This window comes from Papio anubis, chromosome 6, assembly GCF_008728515.1.
Source record: "Papio anubis isolate 15944 chromosome 6, Panubis1.0, whole genome shotgun sequence".
Lineage (NCBI taxonomy): Eukaryota > Metazoa > Chordata > Mammalia > Primates > Cercopithecidae > Papio > Papio anubis.
This window is the reverse complement of record NC_044981.1, coordinates 25,785,102-25,808,223: the sequence shown is the minus strand read 5'-3', so window position 1 is coordinate 25,808,223 and position 23,122 is coordinate 25,785,102. Positions and strand designations below refer to the sequence as shown.

At 38.0% G+C, this 23,122-nt stretch overlaps 2 protein-coding genes across 13 annotated transcripts in view; one reads left to right on the top strand and one right to left on the bottom strand.

Annotated features, from left to right (window-relative positions):
• The window catches only part of SLC17A4 (solute carrier family 17 member 4), a 103,293-nt gene that overhangs the window by 10,921 nt on the left and 69,250 nt on the right, over positions 1-23,122 (bottom strand). For 8 of the 11 annotated variants that reach the window (XM_031666973.1, XM_031666974.1, XM_031666975.1 and 5 more), the window contains 4 exons: positions 9,207-9,333; positions 1,680-1,885; positions 581-814; positions 410-497 (listed from right to left, as the gene is read on the bottom strand). In XM_031666973.1, the coding sequence (XP_031522833.1) occupies positions 410-497; positions 581-814; positions 1,680-1,885; positions 9,207-9,297 (619 nt within the window). In that variant the 5' untranslated portion in view covers positions 9,298-9,333. Of the gene's footprint in view, positions 1-409; positions 498-580; positions 815-1,679; positions 2,352-9,206; positions 10,397-23,122 lie in introns of those variants that run through there. The other 3 variants (XM_017957642.3, XM_017957646.2, XM_031666976.1) reach the window with 3 other exon arrangements.
• The window catches only part of LOC103883540 (histone H2A type 1-A), a 134,659-nt gene continuing 115,169 nt past the window's right edge, over positions 3,633-23,122 (top strand). Inside the window, exons 1-2 of one of the 2 annotated variants that reach the window (XR_004184244.1) lie at positions 3,633-3,876; positions 4,573-4,609. The gene's annotated coding sequence lies outside the window, so the exon portion shown is untranslated. Of the gene's footprint in view, positions 3,877-4,572; positions 4,701-23,122 lie in introns of both variants that reach the window. The other variant, XR_004184242.1, reaches the window with a different exon arrangement.

The following is a 23,122-nucleotide window of genomic DNA, read 5'->3' as shown; positions in this document are numbered from 1 at the left end:
TGCTTTCTACAATGCTGAGTTGCACAGTGAGGGAAGGTATGAGTTTCAAGTCAAACTATCTAGGTTCAAATCCTGCTCCTTCACTTGGTAACTATGTGATCTTGGACAAGTTATTACTCTATTTGTGTCTGAAATTCCATATATGTGAAATGGAAGTAATTATATACAGCTGACTTATAAAATTGCTTTGAGGATAAGATGAAAATATGTGCAAAACACAAGAATGTTTGGCACATAGTAAGCATTCAGGTCATTCAGTTACAATCAAGAAAGGCAGTATGGGGTAGTGCTTTAAAGCAAGGACTATGAAGACAGAGTGATTGATATATAAGATCTTGGTTCTATTGACAGGACTTTGCTGAGTTCTCTTGGACAGTGCATAAAAAGTGGGGTTTAGGGTATCAATTACCTGATCCAGCAATGGTGGTGAGTTGACTCCTTTCCAGTGGGGGAGCCCATTTGACCCAAATTGAATATTGACCAGTTAATACCATAACCTGGGGGGGAAAATTCCATTCTTGGAGATCTGAGGTCATTCTGGAACCTATATTCTACTTATACCTGGAAAATATCTTGGTACCTGGGCTATGCCTTGTACAATCCGGAGGACAATGAGCAAGGCCACTCCTGCATTAGCTGCCAGTGGAATGAAGAGGGTCAGGAATGAGGAAATAAACAAGCCAGCACCAACCACATACTTGGCTCCAAATATTCCAGCCACATAGCCACTAGGGATTGGAGCCAAGAATGAGCCATAGTTGAGGGAGCTGAGGATGACTCCCTGGATTTCAGGACTCCAGTCATATGCAGGGGCCTAGACGACAAAGAGAGTTACTGTTTGTCTTTAGTTGAAGAATTGACAGTTTTCATTGTGAGGCCTTGAGAGGCAAAAAAATAATTGGCAGTTATCTTTCTTTTTACATCTCTTCAGTTGCCCCAATATACCAGTATCATGTATTTAAAATATATGCCCAACATACTCTTTCCACTCACCCTGACACAATTAACCAAAAATTAAAATATAAGAGAGCTCGTAAAGAAACAAAGTCTATAAAGAAGAAAGCATCGTAAGCAAGGTAATTTTAAAAATATGTGGAAGGAAGAGAAAGTGGACAAATCTGTGAAATATATTTTGTACAGATTTTCATCATTGTAGGGGAAGAATTTATGTCCCCTAAATGGTAAAATTTTTCATTTATTCTAACTTAGCCCCTGGTTACACTCATAGACACTAAGTAGTGACGCACTCCCCTTAGACACTTATTATGTTCTTTATTCCTTTCTTTTCTTTTCTTTTCTTTTTTCTTTTTTCTTTTTTTAAGACCGAATCTCTTTGTCACCCAGACTGGAGTGCAGTGGCACGATCTCTGCTCACTGCAACTTCCGCTTCCCCAGTTCAATCAATTCTTCTGTCTCAGCCTCCAGAGTAGCTGGGATTACAGGTGCCTACGACCATGCCTGGCTGACTTTCATATTTTTAGTAAGGACGCCTCGGCCTCCCAGTGTGCTGGGATTACAGGTGTGAGCCACCATGCTTGGCCTGATACTTAGGTACTTGTGCCATTCCTGGCACATAGTACATGTTCAGTAAATACTTAGTGGTTAAATGAATCTCACTCTAAGTCTTTAAGTCAAATTATTTGAGTCAAAGAAAGAGTCCAGAGTCTCATTAAACTTACCATTGTTTTAAATTCTTTTAGAGTTTCATTCCAGTAGTCCTGGGAGTCAGTGGAGGGCCGTTCTGTGGAGGCATTGGGCTGGCTAGGTGGAGCTGTGTTGTTCACCATAGCCGGAATGGCAATGCTCAAGTTCATTTGTTGGGTGTAAATTGAAAAATTACAGAGCTGCAAGATGAGGGCCAGCCCATGTCGGACTGAACAAAAGCCTGAGAGGAGAAGGGCATGCAAAGTCACAATCAGAATGCTTTTCTCCCACTCTCCCTAAGTCTGGAAGAAGGAGAGGATTGGTATCTGTCTGAGATGCAGAAATACAGAGAGAGAGAGACATTCCTCTATAGTTGTGTAGTGGACTTCTGTCCCCTGGGAGGTAATGGGGGAGGTGGCTCCCTCAGAAGCATTTCTCAAACAGAGACTTGAAGAATGTGTGGAGTTGGTCAGAACAAACATTAGGGGAGAGCTTTTCAGGCAGGGCTCTGGGATGAGAAGATTAGAATGGGAATGGGAAGAAACTGATTTAGAGAAAGAACTGGCTGGGAGCAGTGACCGATTGGATATGGACAGTGACAGAAAGGAAATTGCTGGAAATGACTCCCAAGTTCCCTGCTTGGGCAGCTGGGATAGCTGGATGTGCCATTTATAACCAGGAAACATGGAAGATTAGCTTGTCTGGGGCTGGGGAGAGATGAAATTTGAAAAATAGAAGATGGTTAGATCATAGAAGTATTTAAACTTCATCTTAATACTATAATCTATGCTTACACAAAATTTGCTAGTGTTCCATAGGAACTCTGGGGATATCCCTGTGGTTGAGTCCAAATACATTAGTTTGACAACAGCGGGAAGAGTTCATCCACTATCCCTGTAGAGAAATCCCAAAGGTAATGTATGATCACAAGGTATGAAGATGCCATTTTCTTGGCTCTGAAAGGGAGCAAATGCTCTTGGAATGAACAGCATGGTTTCGTTTTGTGTAGTAATGCTCTTGCTAAGTTCCAGCTCTTACCTTTGGTTCAACTCTGAGAGCATTTAGTTCCCCATCCCCAACCCAGCCAATGTACCATCCATGAAAATCTACATTGGAATTTTGATCAGTCATATTGATATGACAGATTAAATTCAGAAAGATTGCCACATTTATAGTATTGTCTTCTAGTCAAGAAGGGATACCTACCCATGTACTAGTATTGGTCTTTTACTCAGTCCAAGGCGGAATTTTATATATATCTCACACAAAATTTCCTCTGTTATTAATATCTTATGGTTTAATATCTTATGGTTTGTTGCAATTAATAGTTATTTTCAGTTAAGGCCTTCACAAATTTTGTAAAGTACTTTTTATTGTTGTGTAACTGAGCTCTTTTTCCTATCATTTTCATCAGGTTTTTCCCCATTGGGTTTTGATTCAATAAAGAAAGACAAATTATGTACAAATAATGAAAAATGTAGTTCATTATGTTTACTATTTGCAACACTTATTTCATTCTCCTGGGTAATTTAATTCACTGGTATTTTCAAAAAAATGGACAAAACAGGAATGGTAAGAATGGACACCTCAGGTATATTTGCATTTACTGAGACTGCTTCTCACATTACACCATTAGGTATGTGCTGGTTATTGGTATGACATGTCCTTTAATTATATTAAACTACTCTGTTACTACCTTTAAATATTTTTATGGGAATACATAAGTTTTTTTTTTTTTTTTTTTTTTTTGAGACGGAGTCTCGCTCTGTCGCCCAGGCTGGAGTGCAGTGGCCGGATCTCAGCTCACTGCAAGCTCCGCCTCCCGGGTTCACGCCATTCTCCGGCCTCAGCCTCCTGAGTAGCTGGGACTGCAGGCGCCCGCCACCGCGCCCGGCTAGTTTTTTGTATTTTTTAGTAGAGACGGGGTTTCACCGTGTTAGCCAGGATGGTCTCGATCTCCTGACCTCGTGATCCGCCCGTCTCGGCCTCCCAAAGTGCTGGGATTACAGGCTTGAGCCACCGCGCCCGGCGGGAATACATAAGTTTTATAAAATGTATTTTAATCCTGGAATCAGACACCTGCATTCCAATTCCAGCTTGTGTGTTCTACTTACAGCTGTGTGTTCTGGGACAAGGTACTGAGCTCTCTGTGGCCCCCAAATTTTGCCTGAAAAATGGAATTAATAATAAAGTCTACATCAAGGCACTGTGATAACAACTGAATAAGTTTATGTAAGTTCATTATAATTATAATAGCCTACCACCTTTGTATTATTGGGATGATCTCTTCTTATTCTTAATAGTCTATTACAAAATTTAAAAACATGATGTATTTGGCTAGTGTTTTAGCTAGAATTTTATTTAGTGTGTATAGTTGAGCTTAAAATGTTGTTTATGTATATAGGTGTGTTATTTTTTGCTATACTAGCTTTGTTTTTTTTTTTAAGTTATAAGCTTCCATCTCAATCTATGACCTGAAATGTTTTAGGTACATAGCCATTTTTCTTCTTAATAAATTTTTGATTTTAGAACAGTTTTAGATTATTGAGTTCCTCTATATCTCACACAAAATTTCCTCTGTTATTAATATCTTATGGTTTAATATCTTATGGTTTGTTGCAATTAATAAACCTACAGTGATATATTATTAACAACTAAAGTCCACAGTTTATTCAGCTATCTTAGTTTTACCTAATGTCCTTTCTGTTCCAGAATCCCATATAGAGAACCACATTACATTTAGTTGTCATGTCTCCTTGGACTCTTCTTGTGTATGACACTTTCTCAGACTTACCTTGTTTCTAAAATGTATTCTAAATACCTTGTAGTTGAAAATGTCTAAAGACCTTGATAGTTTTGAAACGCACCAGTCAGGTGTTTTGTGGAGCGTCCCTTAATTGAAATTTGTCTGATATTTTTCTCTTGTAGACTGGAATTATGTGTTTTTGAGAGGAAGGCCATGGAGGTAAACTGCCATTCTCATCACATCATATTATGGCCACACACTGTCAACAAGGCTTCTTACTATTGAGTTGATCTTGGTCCCCTGGCTTGAGGTAGTGTTTGTCAGGTTGCTCCACTGTAAAATTACTCTCTTTTTTCTTTTTCTCCTTTTAATGTTTTGTATGAATTAATATGTACAAATGTACTCTGGAAGAAGTCACAAGCACCAGTCACACTTAAGGAGTAAGGAGCTAAGCTCCATTTTCAGAAGATAGAGTGCTATATATAAACTATTTGGAACTCTTCTGCACAGGATAAATAGGCATTTTCTGCTCCTTAAAACTCTCTTATAATTTTTCTAGTGAAACTACTAGAATATATTTGTTTGTTTCTGTGTTTTAAAACGAATAACTTTTTGACAAGTTTCTTCATTTCTTAGATGTTTTTTGACATGTATGATTTTTTTCTTTATTCAGATTTATAAATTAGAAACACAAAATGTATATTTCCTAGAAATCATAATTTCTACAGTTATAATTAAATTATATTTAAAATATTAAATTTTAATAAGTAAATTATGATTATGTAATTAAAGTTTTTATAATTATAAATTTTAATTCCTAGAAAATCATTTACTTATGTACTTTCCCTATAATTAGCTTTTATACATTTTCGATGCTACTGTCTCCTATTTTCTCATAACTGCTTGTATTTAATATCTCTGCCTGATTAATCTGAGTAGTGGATTGTTTTATTGCATTGAGTGGCATCTTCTTTTATCAAAGAATCAGCTCTTGTATATATTTTTAATCCAATTTTTTAATGATTTGAGTTCACACTATTTTCTACATTTAAGTTGTCTATTTCATTTTTCTATGTAATTTCCTTAAAGTTGTAGGCTCGGTGAATTGGATGTTTAATTAACTAGTTTTCATTTTTTATTATACAATCTCTGTTTTCTTCCCTTTTTCAAATCTGTCTTCTCCTTGCTGCTGCTAATTCCATTTTAATTCCGCACTGACATTTTTTTCCTCCTTTGTTTCCTTTCTCCTCTATATTAGGGACTTCTTCCATATTCTTCTGTTGATTTACTTCCTACACTCTATGCTTTATTATTATTATTGTCATTGAGAACTTTAAGAAATTGAAAATGAAAATATTCCTCAATTTCCCCGTAATAATATAAGCACAGCAGTGTGATGTAAAGGCTAACAAGAGCTGATGTGAATCCAGCTGCTACCTCTTTATGCCTGGATGATTAAGATATGTTACTTCATCCCTCTGTGCCTGAGCAGGCTCCTACAAAATGGGGATGATGCTAGTAGCACTTTCCCTGAAGGACTGTTGTGAGAATTCAATGAATTAATACATACAAACTGCTTAAAACAGGGTCTAACATACGGCCTGCGCTCATTATGTGACAGCTATTATAATGAACTGTGATCTTTCATAAGTGTACCTGTTGATTTCTCTTCTATCTAACACATGCCTTACCTTATTCTTTCTACGTAAATATGCAAACATATTTACGTAGGTTCCTTGTAGTCCACCCCTACAGCCTTGGACTATAAAAGCCAGTCGTGTGCGATTTTGTCCTCACATTTTGAAACCCCTGCACAGGGCCATCCATGCTGGTTTGAGGCCCAGCTATGATGCGGTGGTGTATGTGGGTGGGCTGGTGGCAGCAGGTGGGGAGGAGGAGGTAGGAAATTCCTTCACCAATTCAAGGGAAGCTAACTACTGTACCATTTTAATTCTGCAATAACATTATATAATTTGAGAGAACGTCTTCCAAATTTCCAAGTTGATTTCTGCAGTCATTCATATTTTCCTCTGCTTTGTAGCACTGGCCCCTAATGCTAAATTGCAGATCAGAAAGGCCAGTGAAGCGTGAGGGGAAAGCTGCAGAACGTGGGCCCATGCACGCTTCACCCAGCACATCCCAGCACTGTAGACCCTTGAGGGGCTTATGGGGTCTGTGGTCTGCCCAGCTTCTGGACACTGCCACTCCAAGCTGGGCAGCATGAGCTGAAGCTCCACAGCATCCTCTTTGTTCTTGCTGTAACACTGCACCATGCCTCAAAGATGGGAGTTTTATCAGCTCTTGGCTCCTCTCTCTATTTCTTCCAAAGTGTATTAAATCTGTCTGCAAGACTTGGAGTTTCTAGTGTGTGGTAGGAATAATTCCTTAGTTTCAACCTAGATGGAAATACTTTCTCAAGTGTCGTGCTTGTTTTACTCATTTCCACGGCTTTCAGAAGGGGATGCTATTGTAAATGGGCCTTCTGATGGCATTCTTCCCCATGGAGGGGGGCAATATGTCTTCCCTGCAGACATTTGATATGGAGAAAGGACACTGTCCTTGATATTGTTCTCAGTGCCTTTCCCACCCTTCTGTGGTCTCCACAGTAACAGAGGCACAAATATCTGGAAGCTACAACCCTCAGGATTCCATTCAGATTCCACAAATGAGGACATTCTGGCACAATGTGTCAGGTTGAACTCAGTGAGAAACCACTATGCTCTGGAGGCAGCTGCAGGTTGATAAGCGAGAATCAGTCATGTTAGACGTGGGATTTCTGCCTGTGACTTTAGGGGTCCGTCTCAAAAACATCCATTTTGTGATGCACATGGCTGGGATCATTGGCAGTGTAATGTCCCGGATTTTCTGAAAGTAACCAACCTGACTTTTGCTTCCCTAGCCTTCCAACATCTGTGGAATCTTCCAGTCCCCTATATTAATCTTTCTTCTCAGAAATACCTAGATTTGCTTTTGATTTTGTGATATAACTCAGACTGATACAGAAGCTCATGGACCTCTGGGGGAAAGGGGATCAGAAGGTCAAAGTGATGTCTGTCTCCAGCCCGGCCCCAGAAATCCCTAACTGAGCCTGAGAGAGAAAAACTACTGATCTTCAGGCAGAACCTGAAGGCCCAGCTTTTTTCACTCAAGGTTTCTAGGTTATTGGAGCAGTTCCTTTGTGTAACCAGGTGACCAGATAATGGGGGAGGGGGCATTTCTCCACATCCCATGGAACACCTGGATTCAGCTCACTAAGTGTCTTAGAAGCACAGCAAAGACATCAGTAGCCTTTGGGGATGGGAGTACTGGTACCCAGAGAAAGCCCCAGTAGTGCCCTGGGAGTCTGATACAGAAGATCCAGCCATGCCCAGTAAGCATGAGCCAGAGAAGGAGATGAGAGGAAAACTGATGTTGGACACCAACAGACGAAGCAATCAGCAAGGTTTATTCCTAAGCATTTGTGAGAAATACTCGTATACACAACAAAATAACTTGGTAAGGCTTGGAGGAGTAGCTGGGGTTCTGCCTTATTAGGTAGGATGAGACTGCCAAAAAAGGATGAGTGTTAATAGCATGATGCTGTTTGAAACAACAAGCTGGGGTAAAGTTGGTTACAAAGTTGTTGTCCAGTATAGCTATAGCCCAGAGTGGTCACCAGAGGACTGGGTGGCATGGTAGGCCAGATGTTGTAGGAGACTATAGAAGAAACCAGGAAGACCATAGGGGTTCCACTTTAGACAAATTATAGATGAACTTCCCAATGACTGCCAAAAGGTGGGCTGAGGAAGGGACACTATGTGAGTGGTAATAATGAGCTCAAAAATGGCAGTATCAGGATTGCAAACTCAAGCATTATGATTTCTGACCTGTGCTTTTATCCACTATGCCATACTGTACCTTGGTAAAATTTTACTCACAAGTTCTTCACATTACCAATTTTGAGGGAGAGACAGAATGATAAAATAATTTGGCTAATGGTATAGTCTAGTAGACTCTGAAGTCCTTAGAAACAGATGAGACCTTCAGCCAAGACTACTGGAACAGTATTAATTCTGGGTCCAATGGTGACTAGTTGTAGGATGAGTACTAATATGCAAATTTCCTGATTTCTTCTGTGATGGACGAGATTAGGAGAAATCTCTTTTCTTGAAGATATGCATAATTCTTAACAGACAAAACAGACAAACTGGCTAAAATGTTGAGTATTACAAAGCATTCCATCTTGGTTAGTGTTTTGCCTTTTAAAGGCATTATCTTATGAAATGACTATATCCTTAAAAGAATTAATGGATAACATAGTCATAACTCATTAAGCATTTAGGGTAAAATAAGATGTTCTACCGTTTCCCTTAATGCATATTATAAAAAGCATGATATTTTAATATAGATAAGAGAAAGGAAGAAAGGTGACTTCTATGACATGCTAGAAACAAAAAGCCTATTTTGGGATCGGGGTCAGGTTTGGATTTAACACGAGCAGAGAGAACCAATGGGACATGTCTTGAGCTTAGAATCAGACAAGCCAAGGTTGGTTTCTATATCTCCTACTTAGAACCTGCTCTGATTTTTTTCCTTCATCTCTAAATAATGTCATGATACCTGCCTGTCTTATATACCTTCAAAGTTTCTTGTGAGAAATGAAATAATTATCAATAACTATTTATAGCCATATAGAATTCTTGGCAATTGGTGGTAGTGAGGAAAATGATGTGTATCAACAAAAGATGCCACAGATCTTAGTTTTATTTACTAACACAAGTCAAGGTGCCATAGATCCTAGTTTTATTTACTACCAGATTACTGTGCATGATTTTACCTTTCCTGGAGCATTCCTCTTGAGCCATATTTAAATTGCCATCATTGGAAATGTCCCCCACTGTAGCTTTGACATCTGGTCCAGTAGACATTTTGGTTCTCTCTTCCCAGGGACTGACATTTACTTACTAAAATAAAAAGAATGAAAAGCAAATACAGAGAGAATCTTAAATGATACCGCCCCAATTCTTTCTAAGAACTAGGAGCAAATGTTGTTCTATAAGAAAAGTGCTAGATTAGGGTTCGTGAAAACTAATTTGTCATCCTGGCTTTATCACTAACCAATTGGTTGGTCTTTGAAAGGTCGCAGTTTACCCTGGGTCTTAGTAGCTGTGTCTCACAAGTGAGGAATCTGGCCTGGATTGCCTTCATAAATTGTAATAGCCTTTCTAGTTCGGTGTTCCCATGTCTCTAAATTGATATTAGTATTAAATGGACATGAAAAGTTGACAACCTTATTTGCAATTTCATCTAGGAGATTCGAGTGGATTAAATTACCTGAAAAACTATTATAACCGCCTATACATATTACATAAAATATAGCAAACACCCTTTTACATAGCTGCAAAGACAGTAAGAGATACATCCATCAAGTTAGATGTCTGCGCTAACTTCAGTGACCATGAGATTGGGGCACAGAAGCATCAATTTCAGTGATGTAGGGGCCTGAAATCTAAGCCCCTGTGGGGATGAAGGATGAAGCCGTAGGCCCATGCCAGGGAGGCGATTATAAGGGAGATTCTAATATACAGTTAGATGCCTCAAAGGGGTTCAAAACTTGGTTAAAGAGGCTCTTCCCCTTTCAACAATAACAGGGACAACCCTCTTTGTCCTGAGTTGTGGTTTGAAAATAAAGTACTTTACCTGAAAACTGTGAAAGTTCATATCTAGGTTATGGAGAATTGAGGGTTGAAATTCATATTTCCTTCATTGTCTGAGAATTCATCCCCAGCTAAAAAACTGACCAAAGAATCAAGCCCAGTCTGATTCGCTCAAAACAGATTACACAGAATTACTGCACATGAAGCTCTATATATTATGAGCTCAAAATAAAAAATTATAAACACTCAAAGAAATGATCCATCCAAAACAAGTTTTCAGACTCAACGCATAGCAAAATTAAACTACTGAGAACTTCCAAAAATAGAATAAACTGACAAAGACATTACATAAGTATGCTTTAAATAATTGAAGAAATAAAATATGGACCCTAAAACATAAAAAGATACCAAAAAGAACAAGCAGATTTAAGAAAGATACTACTTGAAATACAAAAATAATTAGGCATTAAAATTTTAAACTAAGTGACTAGACATAGCTAATGAAAGAATTAGCAAAATCAAAGGCAGTGAGCTATGTAAATTATACAGAATAAAGCTCAGTGAGATGATGAGGGATGACAGCAAAGTTAAGAAACTGGAAAATGGAGTGAAAAGGTCTAATGTATGTTGAATAGGACTTCTAGGAGGACAAAATAAAGAGAATTGAGAAAAGGCAATACTTTAGGAAATAACAGATAGGAATTTTTTAGAATAGATGAAACCATAAGATTTCTCAGATTCAGGAATCAAAATGAGTCTCAAGCTAGGGAAATGAAAAGAATCTACACCTAAACATATTTAAGGATACTGCAGGACACAAAAAGAACAAAACTTATTTATAGTAATAGATACCATAAAAGATGACTTGATAATAATAGATACCATAAAAGATCACTTTTAGAAGGTGAGAAATTGATTACAGCATTCTATCAGATATGAAGTAGTAATTGTTCAACTTCTAGCTAATAAAAAAATAAAATACAGTAAATTGGTAAAAAGTAGGAAACTATTGGAACGAATATGAATATAGATTAAGAACAAACATGGGAAAATGTGCATCACTTCACTATCAAGGACATGGATATTAAAAGAACAAGATCCTATTATTTCTTACCTATTACTTTTCATAAACATTTTAAAAGACTGTTACCACCAAGCTTAGTCAAAAATGTGGGGAAATGAGCTATTATTTCAGGAAGTCAAGCTGCATCTTCTCACTTGTATTGCTGCTTCATGGTGTGTACCAGAGACTAATAGGCACAGCCACACAGAATAGTATGTTTCAGGACACTCCTTAAAGCAATATTTGTAAAAGCAAAAAGTCAAGAAGTAACTAATGATTATTTAATATTTGCATAATTAAATGCAGATATTTTCTGAATACTACACGGTTATCAAAGAATTGGATACATATATAAAAGCATATAAAGATTTAAAAGACAGGTAAACAATCAAGCATCTACAGTTTTCAAGAGACTCACCTAAAACATAAGGATTCACATAAACTTAAGGTAAAGAGGTGGGAATAGATATTCCACACAAAAGGACACCAAAAGCAAGCAGGAGTAGCTATTCTTATATCAGACAAAACAAACTTATAAGCAACAGCAGTTGAAAAAGATGAAGAGAGACATTATATAATGACAAAAGGACTATTCCAACAGGAAAATACCACAGTCCTAAATATATATGCACCTAACACTGGAGCTCTTAAATTTACAAAACAATTACTACTAGATCTAAGAAATGAGATAGACAGCAAGACAATAATAGTTGGGGACTTCAATACTCCACAGACAGCACTAGACAGGTCATCAAGACAGAAAGTCAACAAAGAAATAATGGACTTAAACTATATCCTAGAACAAATAGACTTAACAGATATTTACAGAACACTCTACCCAACAACTGCAGACTATACATTCTATTCATCAGCACATGGAACATTCTCCAAGACAGACCATATGATAGGCCACAAAACAAGTCTCAACAAATTTAAGGAAATCGAAATTATATCAAGTACTCCCTCAGACCACAGTAGAGTAAAATTGGAAATCAACTCCAAAAGGAACTCTCAAAGCTGTGCAAATACGTGGAAATTAAATAACCTGCTCCTGAATGATCATTGGCTCAACAATGAAATCAAGATGAAAATTTAAAAATTGCTTATCAGCTTAAGGAGATTTTGGGCTGAGACAATGGGGTTTTCTAAATATACAATCATGTCATCTGCAAACAGGGACAATTTGACTTCTTCTTTTCCTAACTGAATACCCCTGATTTCTTTCTCTTGCCTAATTGCCCTAGCCAGAACTTCCAACACTATGTTGAATAGGAGTGGTGAGAGAGGGCATCCCTGTCTTGTGCCAGTGTTCAAAGGGAATTTTTCCAGTTTTTGCCCATTCAGTATGATATTGGCTGTGGGTTTGTCATAAATAGCTCTTATTATTTTGAGGTACGTTCCATCAATACCGAATTTATTGAGCGTTTTTAGCATGAAGGGCTGTTGAATTTTGTCAAAAGCCTTTTCTGCATCTATTGAGATAACCATGTGGTTCTTGTCTTTGGTTCTGTTTATATGCTGGATTATGTTTATTGATTTGCGAATGTTGAACCAGCCTTGCATCCCAGGGATGAAGCCCACTTGATCATGGTGGATAAGCTTTTTGATGTGTTGTTGAATCCGGTTTGCCAGTATTTTATTGAGGATTTTTGCATCGATGTTCATCAGGGATATTGGTCTAAAATTCTCTTTTTTTGTTGTGTCTCTGCCAGGCTTTGGTATCAGGATGATGTTGGCCTCATAAAATGAGTTAGGGAGGATTCCCTCTTTTTCTATTGATTGGAATAGTTTCAGAAGGAATGGTACCAACTCCTCCTTATACCTCTGGTAGAATTCAGCTGTGAATCCATCTGGTCCTGGACTTTTTTTGGTTGGTAGGCTATTAATTATTGCCTCAATTTCAGAGCCTGCTATTGGTCTATTCAGGGATTCAACTTCTTCCTGGTTTAGTCTTGGAAGAGTGTAAGTGTCCAGGAAATTATCCATTTCTTCTAGATTTTCCAGTTTATTTGCGTAGAGGTGTTTATAGTATTCTCTGATGGTAGTTTGTATTTCTGTGGGGTCGGTGGTGATATCCCCTTTATCATTTTTAATTGCGTCGATTTGATTCTTCTCTCTTTTCTTCTTTATTAGTCTTGCTAGTGGTCTGTCAATTTTGTTGATCTTTTCAAAAAACCAACTCCTGGATTCATTGATTTTTTGGAGGGTTTTTTGTGTCTCTATCTCCTTCAGTTCTGCTCTGATCTTAGTTATTTCTAGCCTTCTGCTAGCTTTCGAATGTGTTTGCTCTTGCTTCTCTAATTCTTTTAATTGCGATGTTAGAGTGTCAATTTTAGATCTTTCCTGCTTTCTCTTGTGGGCATTTAGTGCTATAAATTTCCCTCTACACACTGCTTTAAATGTGTCCCAGAGATTCTGGTATGTTGTATCTTTGTTCTCATTGGTTTCAAAGAACATCTTTATTTCTGCCTTCATTTCGTTATGTACCCAGTAGTCATTCAGGAGCAGGTTGTTCAGTTTCCATGTAGTTGAGCGGTTTTGATTGAGTTTCTTAGTCCTGAGTTCTAGTTTGATTGCACTGTGGTCTGAGAGACAGTTTGTTATAATTTCTGTTCTTGTACATTTGCTGAGGAGTGCTTTACTTCCAATTATATGGTCAATTTTGGAGTAAGTACGATGTGGTGCTGAGAAGAATGTATATTCTGTTGATTTGGGGTGGAGAGTTCTATAGATGTCTATTAGGTCTGCTTGCTGCAGAGATGAGTTCAATTCCTGGATATCCTTGTTAACTTTCTGTCTTGTTGATCTGTCTAATGTTGACAGTGGAGTGTTGAAGTCTCCCATTATTATTGTATGGGAGTCTAAGTCTCTTTGTAAGTCTCTAAGGACTTGCTTTATGAATCTGGGTGCTCCTGTATTGGGTGCATATATATTTAGGATAGTTAGCTCTTCCTGTTGAATTGATCCCTTTACCATTATGTAATGGCCTTCTTTGTCTCTTTTGATCTTTGATGGTTTAAAGTCTGTTTTATCAGAGACTAGGATTGCAACCCCTGCTTTTTTTTGTTCTCCATTTGCTTGGTAAATCTTCCTCCATCCCTTTATTTTGAGCCTATGTATGTCTCTGCGTGTGAGATGGGTCTCCTGAATACAGCAGACTGATGGGTCTTGACTCTTTATCCAGTTTGCCAGTCTGTGTCTTTTCATTGGAGCATTTAGTCCATTTACATTTAAGGTTAAGATTGTTATGTGTGAACTTGATCCTGCCATTATGATATTAACTGGTTATTTTGCTCGTTAGTTGATGCAGTTTCTTCCTAGCCTCGATGGTCTTTACATTTTGGCATGTTTTTGCAATGGCTGGTACCGGTTGTTCCTTTCCATGTTGAGTGCTTCCTTCAGGGTCTCTTGTAAGGCAGGCCTGGTGGTGACAAAATCTCTAAGCATTTGCTTATCTGTAAAGGATTTTATTTCTCCTTCACTTATGAAACTTAGTTTGGCTGGATATGAAATTCTGGGTTTAAAATTCTTTTCTTTAAGAATGTTGAATATTGGCCCCCACTCTCTTCTGGCTTGGAGAGTTTCTGCCGAGAGATCTGCTGTGAGTCTGATGGGCTTCCCTTTGTGGGTAACCCGACCTTTCTCTCTGGCTGCCCTTAAGATTTTTTCCTTCATTTCAACTTTGGTGAATCTGGCAATTATGTGTCTTGGAGTTGCTCTTCTCGAGGAGTATCTTTGTGGCGTTCTCTGTATTTCCTGGATTTGAATGTTGGCCTGCCCTACTAGGTTGGGGAAGTTCTCCTGGATGATATCCTGAAGAGTGTTTTCCAACTTGGTTCCATTTTCCCCCTCACTTTCAGGCACCCCAATCAGACGGAGATTTGGTCTTTTTACATAATCCCATACTTCTTGCAGGCTTTGTTCATTTCTTTTTCTTCTTTTTTCTTTTGGTTTCTCTTCTCGCTTCATTTCATTCATTTGATCCTCAATCGCTGATACTCTTTCTTCCAGTTGATCGAGTCGGTTACTGAAGCTTGTGCATTTGTCACGTATTTCTCGTGTCATGGTTTTCATCTCTTTCATTTCGTTTATGACCTTCTCTGCATTAATTAGTCTAGCCGTCAATTCTTCCACTTTTTTTTCAAGATTTTTAGTTTCTTTGCGCTGGGTACGTAATTCCTCCTTTAGCTCTAAGAAATTTGATGGACTGAAGCCTTCTTCTCTCATCTCGTCAAAGTCATTTTCCGTCCAGCTTTGATCCGTTGCTGGCGATGAGCTGCGCTCCTTTGCCGGGGGAGATGTGCTCTTATTTTTTGAATTTCCAGCTTTTCTGCCCTGCTTTTTCCCCGTCTTTGTGGTTTGATCTGCCTCTGGTCTTTGATGATGGTGATGTACTGATGGGGTTTTGGTGTAGGTGTCCTTCCTGTTTGATAGTTTTCCTTCTAACAGTCAGGACCCTCAGCTGTAGGTCTGTTGGAGATTGCTTGAGGTCCACTCCAGACCCTGTTTGCCTGGGTATCAGCAGCAGAGGCTGCAGAAGATAGAATATTTCTGAACAGCGAGTGTACCTGTCTGATTCTTGCTTTGGAAGCTTCCTCTCAGGGGTGTACTCCACCCTGTGAGGTGTGGGGTGTCAGACTGCCCCTAGTGGGGGATGTCTCCCAGTTAGGCTACTCAGGGGTCAGGGACCCACTTGAGCAGGCAGTCTGTCCGTTCTCAGATCTCAGCCTCCGTGTTGGGAGATCCACTGCTCTCTTCAAAGCTGTCAGACAGAGTCGTTTGCGTCTGCAGAGGTTTCTGCTGCTTTGTTGTTGTTGTTGTTGTTGTTGTTGTTGTTGTGTAGCTGTGCCGTGTCCCCAGAGGTGGAGTCTCAGTTGAAAATGCAGAAATCACCGGTCTTCTGTGTCGCTGGCGCTGGGAGTTGGTGACTGGAGCTGTTCCTATTCGGCCATCTTGCTCCGCCCCCAAAATTATAGGTTTTAAGACAACAATAGTCTTATATGTAGAGGACTATGTGCTCACAAACAGGGTGTTCCAAACCGCGATTACTTTTGCACCAACCTAATAATTTTGTGAAAGACATTTTTATGTGATATCCAGAAAAGCACTTATAAAGCAGTTTTGTTCATGTGGGCTGTTTTATTTGCCATCAAGTTATAATGAATTTGTCAACTGATGATTAATTTCTTCAAGCCTAAGGGACGTGCTTTAGTGCTTTTTATTTGGCATGTTCAGATTGTATTTGGCCTTTAGATATTTTAATATAGGGAGGTATGTATGTGCCAGTTGGTTTAAGGTTTCACTCTGTGGGCTGTCAACTTCCACAAGAGGTCTCATTCCAGGGAGGTCAGCCAGGCTGATGTAAAAGAGGGTTACAGGCCAAAGGACGCTCCTGCAATGCCCTCTATCAGCCACATTTTTGCCAAAGCTGGACTCTGCAGAGTCCAGATCTGGAGAGTTCAGTAAGGTCTGTAACCTGTAGTTTTATGGAGGGTACCCTAGGCTTCATTTCTAGATAAGCCTGTGTCCAAAGCATTGGTTTAGATTGATTTCCTTTTGCCTGATACTAACTCTAAGGGTAACAAAATCCTGTCTCTGGAATGGTGTTGCATCCGCTAGGAATGAGCATTTGGCACAATGTGGTGGTTGGATGTTTTCATAAATATCTGTACATATGGCAGATTTTAGTCTAAAATTTACTTTTATTAAACCTAGCTATAGATCACCTTAAGCTTCTTTGATGGCTACCATCGTCTAACAACTAGAAGCTTACGTCAGTTCCCAGACTGGACTGTGGAATACAGTTTGACCTAGAGTAAAGAAAGAAGCATGCACACAAAACACAACCTTTGACTTTGGAGTCCAGAGGAGAAATAGATGTATCTGCCCAATAAACCCACAGGGTAATGAAAAGCAAAGCAATTACGTGGTTGAACAATTATTTTCTAGACCGTCCTTTTTGAAAGGCCAAGCAAAAGCATTTATGTCTCAGAAGCAGAGGCGTTATTAATAGAAATAAAATACATAAAACGTGCAGTAAAGAGAGAATTTTAACCCTTTTGGAGTATGACAGACCTATGGTAAAAAATATACATTTTTAAAATGTGCTGCAATACTAATTTATAGGCTTAATATGTAAACATATGTGTTGCAGAATCAAAAGTTTCACAAAAAATCCTGACTCTTACTAAGTGGGATGCACTCTGATCTGTTCCATTCTATTTTAGCCTCATCCATTTTGTTTAAAAAACCATGCTGGCTAAATTGATAAGAGGTGCTAAATTGATAAGAGTAATGACTGTAGGCTGAAAAACATTGGGATGATGGGAGTGATCAATCAGACAACTTGGCACTGCACCCACAAGGCTGCAGCAATTGGTTAAAATGGTAATAAAGTACTCTGGGCCAGGCCAGTAAGAGCCTTTCCTAGGTTTTGAACACAGTTGCTTTCTCTTCTCTTTTATGGATGGGATGAATGAGACTCCAAAACTGCCAACAGACCTGTCTGTTGCCTCTTGGAGAAGATTTAAGAGAAGGGAGAAAGTGCAAAAGAACAACTGAAATAAGAGTTCGAAAGGTCTTCATTTATTTTGGGGCAGTGGTCCCTGGAATTGTGCTTGTTCCAGCTGCTCATTCTTATCTTCTGTGACCTACCTCAGTCTCCATCTTTTCTTTTTCTCTTTCTTTCTCTTCCAAAGCCATTTCAGTTGGACTTCTATCACTTGTAAGCACAGGTGTCTGACAAATAGAAGCCAAAACTGAGTACAATAAAAACTAAACCTTGCAATTCAAAGGCCAATAAATAGGTTTGGCCCTTAATCCTGTCTTGTAACAACATTGACATGATCTTGCGCCTCATTCTGATTTAGCACCAAGAGAAAAATAAGAGTCTGAGTGGGAGAGGGAGGAATCAAAAGGAACTGAGCCAAATTAAGAGCTTTTGGTATAAATGTTGGAAGCTGAGAAAAGCCATGTCAAGCCGCAGCAAACTCCCCTTCATAAAGGTGGCAGAGGGAAAAAATAAAATAAAAAAGAAGAGAATAAGAGAGAAATTACCTTTTTCATTTTTCTCCAAGTTAATATTTGCAATCTAGCTACACTTTTAAGTGACTGACGTGGTTACTAGGAGCTAAGAAACAAAAATGTTTCAGATGAGAACATGGACCCCCTAGATTCAAAATGCCAGCACCTCACACACCTATCCTGGCAGCACAACCAACATTCACCCTCATCTGCTAAGACAATTTCTCAGAATCATAAAGTTCATTAACCTGCACTTCAGTAGTAAATAACATTTAAGTTTTGGAAATGTATTCTTCTATTCAGCAATTCAACACCATCACTTGTAACAAAAACCAATAGCCAAGTACAACTCAACAACCTCAAGACAGAGCACCAAAGTTAACAGAAAAGCTAGAACCCCTCTCCAAACTAGAGGAATGTTAGGTTAGTATAAATATTTAACATAAATAAATGAATAATATCAGAAATATATGCTGACATACTTTAAAAATTAGATGTGTGAAAAAGATTTTCTTAGAAATGACAAATATCCTTAGAATTAGGGAAGAAGGAAAGAAATAAGAAAGGAAGGGAAGAAAGAAGGAAAGAATAAGAAAAAAATGAAGTAGGGAAGAAGGAAGGAAAGGAGAGAAGAAGGGAAGGAAGGTAGGCAGGTGATCTCAGGAATTTGGAAGAAAATTGATACAGCTCAAATTCACAGTAATGCCAAGATACAAAAGGAAGAATAATGAGAGGGAAATTTTATAGGAAACTGATGTTGAAAGTTGGTTTCAATATTTGCCTAACAGACGGAATAGTCTGGAGGGTAAGAAAATGGACACAACAGCCAGACTTTCTGGGTGGTTGGATTCCTGACTCCATAGCTTATTAGCAAGTTACTTAACCTCTCTGTAAACTGGCATAATAATAGTACCTACCATAAAAGTTTGCTGTGAGAAGTGAAAGTGTTATTATATATAAAATGCTCAGAATAGTGCTCGGCACATATTTAGTGTTAAATAGGCCTTGTTACAAAGAGTCTCTGAAAAGGGGGTGAGGGGCAGAGTAGAAGAATGATTACAAAGAAAGGGATAACCACAATCTTTATTTGAGGATATATTTAGTAAATTAAATTATATGGAAATTTATGTTGGAATATTGGTTGGAATGGCATATGGATTAGTCTGGAGAGACGAGATTTTTACATTTTTGAATGTTCCTGTTCATAAAAATCTTATGTCTCTTTATTTAGTTCGACTTTAATACCTTACAATAAAACTTTACAATTTTCTACATAACGATCTTCCACATTTTTTGTTAGATTTATTCCTAGGTTTTATATCCTTTTGTTGCTGTTACATTCTTTTATTGCCATTGTGAATTGTCTCTCTCTTTATAATATCATTTTTTTTTGTTTTGGGCTGGTAATTAAAATGCAATTGGTCTTTGAATATTACTTTTCATTCCGTCAAATTTGCTAAACTCACATTAATTACAGTAATTTATGTACAGATTTGTTTTTTTATGTAGACAATCATATCATCTGCTAATAATTATAGTTTTACTTCTTTTCTAATTGCTTCACATTTCTTTCTCATGTTATTGTGCTAGTTAGGCCTTCCAATGAATAGATGTAGCAAACACCTCTTTTATGTATCTGATTGTAACGAAGATTCACCTTTGGAATGTTTGTTGTAGGTTTTACGGATGCTGTTTATACATCATCTGTTTATTTTATTTAAATAAAATATAGGGAATTTTATTTTATTCATTGTTTGTGGGTAATGCTATCCCTTTACATTTCTTTTTGGAATGCATATAGTAACTCAATATTTTTTGACTGATGGCTGACTGCCTCTAACTTTTTAATTAAATTATATTTGATTATTTTGAATGAATTTGATTTTTAATTGCTTTATTTCAATCTTGAATATTAATCATGACATTTCAGAGGTGGTAATAGAAATAATAATGATAATGATAATTATGACAGACGATGACCTTCATTTATTGATTTTCTGTTATATGCAAAGTATGGTGGATGGTTTCATTTTGTTGCATGATTTATTCCTAATTTTTTTCAATGATCTCCAAGTGAGACTCAGCAAAGTAAAATACCTTTAGTCTAAGTCCCAAGTAGTAAGTGAAGTTATCTTGATATGAATTCAGCATGGTATAATTGTAATAACTTGTGCTGGTTACAGAATGCAACACTTTCTCACTTGATAATTATGACATCCTTTACGCACTACAGATATCAATTTTGTTTACTATTCTATCTGAAAGCATATAACACCTCAGCCCATAAGCACTCCTGATTTTATTTTGTGTATTCTCCTAAAGATTATATTTGTCACAATTGTTCTTTCTTCTTTTCCATAGCCATTGTCCTCAATATATGATTTTGCAGTTTTAGCTGGGCATTCCTGGTAAAATAGTTGCTGAAAGAAACAGCATTGAAAGTGGAAAGTAGACTAGACAGCAGACACGTCTAAGGAAAAAAGTAAGATGTGTTTTCAGTATGGAGATCTAGGACATAAGTGAATGCATTGTGTAGATAACAAAAAATGCACCATTTTGCTCAGCTGATAGAAGACAAAATAATAGAGATGGTTTTAGAAGACAAATAGAACACAAAATAATAGAGAACACCCATAAGTGTTCCAGATGGACTGCCAAGTCCATGACCAGATGATGTCAGACTGATAACTAGAGTAACCAGATTGACTCCATTTGTCATAGAGATGGTAAGGCAAAACAGAAGCCTAACTTGAACTTGGAGAAAAAAAGATTTGCCAGAACCATGAAGATGTAAGGTTCTGAGCAGATATAACATCACATATGGGTTCATTGTTTAGACCAGAGTGTGTGTGAAAAACCAGCCAAGCTCCAGAGAATGACCACTGCCATTTAGTCAAGTCTTCTGTTTTGAGACTTAGGCTCATTCAGTGTGTTTGCTTGACAGCTACCCCTGATTCATCAGAATCCCTGCTGGACACTGTGAGCTTTGAGGGAGGGTCTGACTCTGAAAGATGCTTCCTCTCCCTGGGCCCATTCTGGGCTTCCTCTACGAAGACTAGAGACAGGTTTCCTATGATCACAACAGGATCATGCACTGGAGTCCTCTGAAATGTAAACCAGAATCAGAGCCTGCATCCTGCTGAGTTGTCATGTGACTGATTATTAACAACAGTGTTCACAGTCTTATGAAACAAGTCTGAGGATAACTTGTTTCTTTTTTTTTTTTTTTGGTGGTTGTTTTGTTTCAGAGAGAGTCTTGCTGTGTCATCTAGGCTGGAGTGCAGTGGCATGATCATAGCTCACTGTAACCTTGAACTCCTAGGCTCAAGGAGTCCTCCTCATCAGCCTCCTAAGTAGTTAGGACTACAAATGCGTGCCACCATCTCCAGCCAATTTTCTAAAAAAATTTTGTAGAGAAGAGGTCTCACTTCATTGCCCAGGCTTGTCTAAGCTCCTGGCCTCAGGTAATCCTCTGGCCTTGACCACCCAAAGCACTGGGATTATAGGCATGAAGCACCACGCCTGGCTAAAGATAACTATTAAAGGAGAAATGTGTACTCTGTCTTCTCTGATGATCCCCATGGCTAAAACAAAGCAATTTAAAAATAAATCTTATTCGAAAGGAAAGTGTAAATTTCTTTTTTTAAAAAAGATGGATATTACAACCTAAGTCAAGGAAACATCTCAATTCACATTCAAGTGTTTAATTATAGAGGTGAAGAAAAGCTGAATTGTTATTCTTTCTACACAGAAACAAGTTGGGTCTATTTCTTCCAAGTCAAACCAGCTAGCATGTAAACAACTCTGGAGCACTTTAAATAAAGTTAAACATTAAATTGCAAAACCAAGTAACATTTTCTGACTTGGATAATTCAAGGTCAGAAACATTTCCTGTGATATGTGAATCCCAAAGTTGATCATTATTTATCCCAGGGTCCAGAGTCCTTCAGAAATGACTCAGGGAAAAATCTTTTACCTAGAAAGGTGAAATTGACACTACTCCACATGATAATGGGCTTAAATTTTCCATACTTAAATTCTTAAAGTGCAGATAGAAGAAATCTGTTTTTTTTTCTTTTATCTTATAAAGAATATAATAAAACTTACCTGAAAGCATTGTGAGGATGACATGTAATAAATGTGCAGTAAATGGTAGCTCTGACTCCCCCTCCCCAGGACCCGGGTTCCTCCTTCTGAATTCTTGATCCGTGATATATCCTACCAGGATCCCACATCTCAGCCAGGGTGTTGAGAGGTAGTTTACGCACTCTCCTCTCACAATACAGTTCAAATAGATATAAAGAGTCAAACTCAGAATCTAAAGGAGATCTCCTCAGGGCCATAAAGTAAGAAGGGATTTAAAGTCAAAGTGAAGAGTATGAGCTAAGGCCAGGAAAGTCATTAAAACACAGAACAATGTTTAAATTTCCATGGCTGATTCTAATGCTCATATAAAGAAAGGAGTCTGGATTATGAACCCAGGGCATTCAGAGAGCTGGAAATAAACTACAGAAAGCTAGGATTCTGAAGACTTTGCCTCATCTATGAGACAAGGACAAGCGGACTATACACACGTTTGGAAAGCAGTGACAGTGCTTTTGACTTCCTGGGTGTTAGCGCAAGAGTTAACCACAAGAAATTGAGAGAGTTTGGCTTTCACTGTGCACATGTAGGTATGCCAAATTTATGTCACTTATTTTCCAAAGTGGTTATAGAATGGCCATAAATGCTACATGATAGCATGTGTGCAAATTTAGAAATAATACAAAGCATTATTGATTACAGTTTGTGAATACTCATACAAATAGCAAGAATAAACAGAAATGGAGAAATAATATTATATTTATGTCAGGCTTGTTTTGTTTGGTTTGGTTTGCTGAGAAGAGGACAAGGACCCAGGGAAAGAGAAAGCAACAGAATGAATGAACTTCAAGTTCATCCATAATATTACAATTCACATATTTCAAAGAAGAAAAAAATTAACAAAATTTCAAATAAGGGGGAAAAACA